Genomic DNA, 8,907 nt, shown 5'->3' with positions numbered 1-8,907 from the left:
TAGGTTATATTCCCCAAACCTCTAAATGCTACCTATAATCAGTTTCCTAAAAACAGTAGAGGGAAAACAAATTTGATGAAATCAAGGTTGTAGATTTTCAAAAATTAATAATAATTCGTGTGCTAAATGTAGATAGCATAAGAGAGATTTTTCCCAACTCTTGGGTTTAAAAAAAATCCCAGCCAGGTGCAGTGGCTCGTGCCTGTAATCCCAGCACTTTCAGTGGCCAAAGTGGGAGGACTGCTTGAGGCCAGGAGTTTGAGACCAGCTTGAACAACACAGAGAGACCTCATCACTGAAAAAAAAAAAAAAAAAAATCCAGGTAAAAGCGTGAAGGCAATGAGAATTAACGAAGGGGGAAAAAATAAGATCCAACAAGCAATACACAGTTGATACTAACAGACAAGGCAGAGATCCTGACAGAGTGCTAGGTTTGAGGAAGTCTGGAAGCTGCTGGGATGACCTTTATTCACCTTGACAACTCTCTAACCCCTCCAGATGTTCTATGAGGAATTTCAGATGCCTTTAGTACAATACTAGGAAAAATATGCCTCGGAATCCCTTGACAAAGACCTTGAAGGGACTGCACTGTATTTCAAAGAGTATGAAAAACCATGTCTGAAGGAAAAGACAACTGGAATTAGAGATTGTTATTGACCCTAAACCTACATTTAGAAGGGATCTTGGTAGTGATCCAGATCAAATCCAATGTAAGAGTCCCTTTCATAGCACCTGGAATGGGTGGTTACTTTAAACTTGGACATGTGCAGCAACAGGAAATTTTACTGACTCCATTCCTCTTTAGAACAACTCTTATTAGAAAAATTCTTTCTTATATTGAAGCAATCATCTGTCACCTGTAAAGTTCCTTTGTTCATTTTCTGCCCTTTGAAGCTAAAAAGAATAAGTCTAATTCCTCTTCTGTTTTATAGCTCAACAGAAATTTTAAGGCAGCTATTATATCATTCCCTCCTTGTCTGCAACCCCTTCCCAGCTATACCTTCTGTTCTTCAGGGGAGCTATTGTCCTATTCCCTGTATAATCAGACCCTTCACAATCCTGGTCACCTACCTGTGGATACAATCAATTTATTGATTGATTTATTAACAGATCTTAAAATATGATACCCATAGTTGAATCCAAGCCTCCATCTAGATGCGGACTGACCTTTATGGCATGCGGGGCTCCCTGAACTTTTAACACACGTTGAATGCATTAGCTTCATGAATAGTCACAATATACTTCTGATTTAAAATTGAACTCCCATTTCCCTAAGAAAACATTTCTACATAAACTGCTGTGAAACCAAGTCATTTCAACACCCTTCCCATCAACTCACACACATAAACACAGATATCCACAAACACAGTCTCCACTCTGTACTTAGAAGGGTTGGTTGCCTTTTAAAATTCCAGAACATAGGGTTTCTTGTTAATGCCTATTCAATCTCATTCTTTTAGTTTCAGTCTTATGTTCAGATATTTCAAAACATTGTAATGGTTTCTATATGCTAGCGTCAATACATAGTTAGAATTCAATGACTGTTCATTTAATAAATTAATCTTGAATCTATCAGCCCCAAACTGGAGATACTGGTGTCTATTTCTGCATCATCTACAAACGTGATGCTTTCTGTCCCCTCACTCTATTCTTCATGGGAGAAAACACCAAGGTACAAATAAGAGGCAGAAGAGAGCAGGACTACACAAAGGAAAAGAAGATTGTCCCAGGGACAGAAGAAGGAAAAGGAGTGTTCTGACCCTTGAAATTAGTATTTTAATGTTCCCAACATTAGAAAAATATGGCTTTTCCTCATCTCTACCCTAGAGACCTTTTTGATCTATTATGATACTGCAATTATTAAACTCTGAATTTTGGGGGAAAGCTCATTCAAGCTTAATTTTAAAATAGCTTTTAAAATGATCTTTTCAGCTTAAATTTCCTATATAAAGTTTGGATTGAAGAGACATGTAACTGAACTGTCTATTGGCTATGAGGTATAAAAAGAACTCCCAAATGCCGCTTACAAATGCCTGAGGTATAATATATATATATACACACACACACACACATATATATATATATATGTGTATATATATATGTGTGTGTGTGTGTGTGTATGTATATATGTATATATATATATATATATATATATATATACATATATATATATATATATATTCATTTGTTTCAGGAATCAGAAGCGGCCTGGATTTTTTAATATGAATTTGGGAATTCACTGAGATTGAAGCTGTCTTCTGAACTGAATATAATCTTACATTTAAGGTCTCTTTTCCCCAGAATGAAGAAAAATAAGCTTAATTTTGCCTTCCCTTAACAGCAGCCCTTTTGCAGAATGTGGGTCATTCACAGAATAAAAAAGTATCCTATTGTGACTTTTTCCATTGTCTATTATGACTCAGGATAGCAAATCCTGGGACTGAAACCTTAGAGAGATGGAAAAAGTGTTCCAATCTAAACAATCTAGAACCAGGAGGAAAACATCTCAAAAACTTCTGTTGCATAGTGTTAATATTTAAAGAATGGAGACACCTACAAAAGGTCTAGTAGCCCCAAAGAGGAAATTTGTTTCGCACCTTTTCTGAACCTTTTCTAGAGGGAGTGAAAGAGATGGATTCTTACTTAAGTTCTCAGGACTGCTTTTTCTAGAAACTCATGTGAGAGATGAATATCAGAAGGAAATCATGTCAACACTGATGTGGGAGGTTCTCTTCCTGACTCTGTCACAACAAACCACATACGGTGCTGTGAGATAAGCAGAGATGAGACAGGGAGGCTTAATTATACTATAAGCTCCAAAAGTCAGGTGAACCACGTACTTCAGGTGTGATCAGAGTCAAAGAGCCTCTCCAAAACAACCATTTCAGGGTTTCCTGTTAAAATGCAGGTAACTGCAAACAGGAAGGTCTGATACACTGTTCCCAACATGGAGTGGCCGCAGCAGGTATTGACTTAAACTTCAGCTATTCAAGAAGACACCCCATCATGACTCTTGGGTCAGGGTTCCTTGCTGTAGGGTTTTGTCACTGTACCCCACACTCCTTGGGATTTTCCATTTCATCTCCTTCAAAGTCTGGCTTCAAACTTTTTTTTTGCTCAATTTCCACCTGCCAAGAATAGAAGTTGGAGATAAATATCAAAAAGAGGAGAAAAGCATGCAAATAAATAAATAAACCAAAAGAGAATTCCTCAGTAGGTTCTTTGAGATTCCTTGTAATTTTGCTAATGTTTTGGACTTTAGCAACATTGGAGCTACTGACCCTAAGTATATCATGACTCTCTCTTTGCACACATTCTTTGCTTGGTCTGGAATTCCCTCTCCCTCATGGTCCACCTGGAAAATTCTTATTCTTTGCCTCGCACAGTTGCTGAAGTTCAACCCTTCTTTGAAGCTATTTTCAACTCATTGAGTAGACTCAGGTGCTTCTCCCTGTGAATATTTCCACTGTACCTTGTACGCTTGTCCAACTCCACTATACCATCACGGGCTCCAGAGGACAGGAGCAGGATCTTGTTCCATATTTTATACAATAATGTAGGAATCCGTAGGTAATTGACATAGGTTTATCAAATGAATGAATTCCTTTGTAATTGATTGTTTACACCCCAATACTTTATCTCTTTAAAAAAAACCTACAAACATTACTGGAGTGTTTACAGTTCTACCATATCATCTGCAAAATACTATAGCTGTGATTACAAGGGTGTAATCAATTAATCTACCCTTGAAGGTAACACATCTCATCTGGTCTTTGATAAGTCAGGTAGGGAATCCTCTGAGCTCAGGAATTTCGTGATTGAGGTTGCTCCTTTCAGCACCATTTCGGATACTTTTGATGCTAGACTCAGAAGGCAACAATTCAATACAGACCAGTTAAGGGAAGTGCTATTTTTGTCCTGGCCACAAGATGGAGTATTTGTTCTGGTAGTTACACGTTTTAGCTCATACAACTAAGAAAACATTTAGAGGAACAATAAATCACCATATAAACCTAAGGACATTATTACAAATAGAAAATTATTAAAACACTTTGCAAAATCTCTTTTCAATAAACCTGCTTTTCAAATCTTTGGCATTTAATATTCTATCGAATTTCTAACCCTCCAGGATATTATTGCTTTCTATTTATGTCAGAAAGCTCCAACTCTGATTATTCCTTCCACAGCCCTGATAATGTTATAAAAATTTGCTTGGCTTTTGAGTCTTGTCCTGTAACATCCCAGTGCCCAGGTCATGGTGTCCTAACTTTGTTTAGATCCACTTCATCAGCTCCTGTAGCTGAAATACATGCTTTGGGTTAACACTATCCTAACGCCCCCTCCACTTCCAAGTTCACAACTCTGCAATATAAACTTTATTACAAATGACTAATAATAACCCTTTCACCTCACTTTCTTTTTGTTGTTATTGTTTGTGATGACAGAAAGACATTATATTCTGCTCTTTATTTTTTTTCAACCTTTCTCTTAGCCACGAGAGAGACTGTTCATTCAAATCAGAGCAGGCTCATCCATACCTAGGTATGGGAACTTCCTCTAAGGTGGGAAGAGAATACCTGCAACCACGGTAAGCACTGCTGAAAGGAATAAGAGGGGTGAACAAATGGACTTGGAAGCATCAGCCAGACAGACACCTCTCGAGGCTACCTGGTAGCTGTAGTGTGCGGAGTAATTGACCCACTTCCTGACGTCAGTCTTGTCTTCCACGGAGATAGATCGTACAGTGGCTTTGGAGGCAGAAGTTGTGGGCATGCTGAACTCGACATTCACATGATTGGCAAATCTGGAAGGCACTTCCCGGTCAGAGCCAAGTTCAAGGTGGCAAAAGAAACAGTGGGGGTGACCAGAAGCTATGAAAAAAAGACAATCCAGAGATCAGGTTCTTTGGCAGCAGCAAGGAAGTGGAAGAAGCAGCCGGGGAAGCCCCTCAATGACAAAGGAGGCCTGCGGGCTCGGCAGCTGCAGTCCTGCAGAGGATCCAGTGGCTGGGCAAGAGGATCTGCCTCAGCAGAAATCACACTCTGGGTGCCTCAGACCCTTTGGTGTAGCACCACGTGACTAGAGCAGCCTGGTATCCCAGCAAGGAAACCCCAGGCCTAAGAAACAGGTCATTCCACCTGCTCAGGGCAGAGTCATAGGTGAACACAGCACAAGTACTGAGAAACAGGGGCTGCAAATGGGAAGAATGGGGGAAAAAAGGGATTGGCACTTAGCACCTAATAAAACATCAATGGCAGCCACCTGGAGCAAAACTGCTTTCCTTTGAAAGATGAACTGAATTTTCTTAATATCACTTCATATTTTCAAAAGGCTCTTGGCATGTTTTGTGGGTTAATGATGTATGCAAATGACAAAGACCTTATAAACAGCACACACGTGTTAGGGAAGCATATAGAACACTGGACAGGCCTCCAACTAGCAGAACACCTGGGTTTGACTTCCAGCTCTCCTACTAAGCAGCAGAGCTCCAGCCCCAAGTCCAAGTCCTTTTTCTCTCCAGACCTCAATTCCTCACCTGTAAGTGGAGAGCCTGGCACTCGGGCGGAGAGGTAGGAAAAGGAAGGCTGGACGGTGCCAGACCCTGCTGCTCTTTAATTTTATAAATCTGTGGGTAATTCTGTTCTACGTGGATGGCAAACTTAGGGTTTGATTTTCACTTGAGAATTATTAGATTTTTGAGGAAAAAAGAGTTAGAGCTTAGTTCTATGACCGTCACCACTGAAACACTGTCATTCATCTGACATAACAGGAAACATTTGTTAAGCACCCGATGCCTGATGATGACTGGTACTCTGCTAAATCTTTTACACAGATTCTCTCTCTGAATATTCATTACAACCCCTTGAGGTCATAACAATATCCTCATTTAATAGATGAGGAAACTAAGACTTAGGGAGGCAAAGTGAGATGCCCCAGGTCACAACTAGAAAGTGGCAGAGCTAAGAACTGAAGCCAGTAGTCTGACTCCATAGTGTTCTTAACCACTTTGCCTGAGTCATAACCTCATGGTCCCCAAACCTCAAGACCATATTTGCAGGGTGACAGGGGCAGAGGGGGGGTAAGTTGCAAGAACCCCCAGATAGCAACTGGCTATGAATAAACAGCATGAAATGACTTCGCCTTAATTATGTAACTGAAACAGCCCCTTAGTTATCCCAGTTTCCCCAAAGAAGCAATTTCAATGTTCTTTATCAGTCTGGGCAGGACTTTTCATCCTCAGAGAGTGAGGACATTAACACACCCGCTCTCTAAGGAAAACATTACCAGAGTGAAGTATTTGTTTTGCTCTGTTTCACAGATGTAACATATTTCAATGGTTATTTCTAAAGAGTAATAATTGAAAACTCTGCACTTGTTTTTAGGAAAAAAATTTAAATAAGATATACATAATAGTAAAAACTACATTATTTAAAAATGCAGATATAATTCCACATGGCTATCATTTACTGGGCATTTATTACAGGCCAGATACTGTACTAATAAGCACTTTAAAGCATTATGTCATTACATTCTGAAAGAGCTAGGTCTTAATAACCTATTTTATAGATGAGAAAAATTTCTCTAAGAGGGTTAAGTAAATTGCCTGAGGTTGCACAGCCCTTAAGTGGCAGAGCTGGAAATAAAACTCAAATATGACTCCGACTTCAAACTATTAATATGTCCTCAACTTTTCTCAATATATTGCTATGGAATTAGATCACTTCACAGTATATAGGAGCATCTCTTAATTCAATAGCTACTTGAGCAACTTTTTATCTAATTATATTTGCACATTGTTAGACTATTGAAAAATTATTTCTTTCTACAAAACTGATTCCCTCCTCTCACACCACCAAAGTGTATTCACAGCAAACTCTGACAGCAACATTCTTTCCTAGTACCAACTATTAGATGTGTAGGAGAGGCTGCAAGGAAGTGCAGTTTTGAAAGCTGGTATAGTTTAATTCATGGTAATGAACTAAATAAGCCTACTCATTACATCATCTTCGTTGATGCAATTGAGAAAATACAACATTAAATTTCAGATTTTTACTTTCCATAAAAGGGTAATCATATTGGTATTGTTTTCTTTCCTCCTGGTCTGATGAGAACTGGAATTCCAGCAAAGAAAACTACCTATCCAGGACAAAATGTTTTATTTCCCGGTGAATAATCAGTTAGCACCAGAAAAAGGTGCTAACAATTTCCTCAACTGGTATGGAAATATATAATTGGCCAGAAAAAGTATAAGAAGCCTCTTTTGGGGGTTTCACTATTAAAAATATATACCCATGACAGCAAAAGCAGTAATAGAAGTTGGATGTTTAGGTAAGAAATATCCTCAAATATCCTTATGTTGTCCTGCATTTCAAAAATCTTCCACAAATGAGGTTCCAGTAACTTGGAAATATATGTGTAATACAGTACATAAACTACATTTATTTGGCCTTTAGCCTACGGAACACTCTCCACTGGGAAGCATTAAGGAAAAAGTGTTTGCTGAAGGCCTGTCCTGTGTCCCTTGTTTCTTCTGGTAGCAATCTTTTCCTTTCTCTCCTTTTGGGAAATAATCTTCCCCAGTGCTGCACGTCATCTTGGTGGTCCTGTCAGTCAAAACGCACTGCCCTCCTCTTGGTTCTTGAGCCAAGTGGCACAAGGAAAGAAAATAATCTGTGGTGATTTGTCCCCACAACTGCATGCTGAGGAGACACTCATGAGTTTGTAACCAGAGCTATTCTGGTGCGATCCTTTCTGAAGTCTCCTTGTTCAACCTTTCCTTCAGTTCTCTGAGCTACCCGATATCCATCCAACCAACAATCTGTTTTTTGGTTTTTTTTGGCTTAAGGTTGTCACTCAGTCTTTGCTACTTTTAATAAAAAATCTCTCATACAGTACTTTTAAATATTTGAGAGCAATCACTTTGAAACAAATGAGATATGTTTGTACATACCGGATAAACTATAAATCTCTACTCTCACAGTGGAAATTATTTCAAGTTTGTGTCTATTTAGTTTCCCCTAAGAGGCAGCTGCAGTATTGAGAAAAGGCCCCTGGATGTGGCTGTGGAACTTTAGATGAGTCCTGTCACCTTCCGGGCTTTAATTTTCTCAGCTGTAGACTGAACAGGTTTGACTAAGTTATCTCCAAGGTCCCTTCTGGCTTGAAAATCCAGAAATTCCACAGTTCTCTCTTTCCCAGGGCCTGTGGGCCAAAGGAGAATCCACGGTGTCTCCTTTCCTCTTTCAAGTCAGATGGGCCCCCTGGCAGAGGTAGAAATCACAGTGCTGTCACCAGGAGAAGACAGTGCTGACTTCAGGGGAAATGAACAAGCAAGCACAGAGAGGAAGACTTTGTTTTAAAAATTCTGTCAGTTTAGAAACAGGGGGTAGCAAAGGCAGCCTCTAATACAGAGGTCCAATTGTGTCCTCAGTTTGCACTGCTACACCCAGCGTCTGACACAGAATGCCCTGGTGTGTGTCCACTCCCTGCACTGCCCGGGGATCGGCCAGATCGTGTTGCCTCTGGCCGTCACATCATGTTACGTTCTGGATATGATAACACCACCACTCCACACTCAGAGCAGGAGAGGACTCTGAACACACTGTTAGAATTTACTATTCAGAATGGAAAAAAGGATAGTTACATATGAGAAAGACATTTCAATCAAGAGTTTTTCCAAACCTTATTCTTTTGCTCAACTAGCATATCCACTTTTGTTAACAGAAGGGCAGAATTTATTATAAATAAGAAGAGAAAGGATTTAAAGGCTCACAGGAATATGGGCTCATTGCCTGCCCCTGGGGTCACCCACACTTACTCTGAGAATAAGGGTATTAGTGCTGGTTTGACAGCTCCCTAGTTTTGTCATTTCACAAAATCCCATTGGACCCAGGAGGAAAGTAATTG

General features: G+C 39.6%; 1 protein-coding gene across 1 annotated transcript in view; it reads right to left on the bottom strand.

Moving 5' to 3' along the window:
• Positions 1-2,212: 2,212 nt before the first annotated feature.
• The window catches only part of STON2 (stonin 2), a 138,332-nt gene continuing 131,637 nt past the window's right edge, over positions 2,213-8,907 (bottom strand). The window contains exons 7-8 of the mRNA XM_045544796.1: positions 4,669-4,871; positions 2,213-3,128 (exon numbers count right to left, since the gene is read on the bottom strand). Coding sequence (XP_045400752.1) covers positions 3,045-3,128; positions 4,669-4,871 — 287 coding nt within the window. The 3' untranslated portion in view covers positions 2,213-3,044. The remainder of the gene's footprint in view (positions 3,129-4,668; positions 4,872-8,907) is intronic.

Source organism: Lemur catta, chromosome 1 (assembly GCF_020740605.2).
Source record: "Lemur catta isolate mLemCat1 chromosome 1, mLemCat1.pri, whole genome shotgun sequence".
Lineage (NCBI taxonomy): Eukaryota > Metazoa > Chordata > Mammalia > Primates > Lemuridae > Lemur > Lemur catta.
Note: the sequence above shows the minus strand (reverse complement) of the source record. Positions and strands in the feature narration are given on the sequence as shown.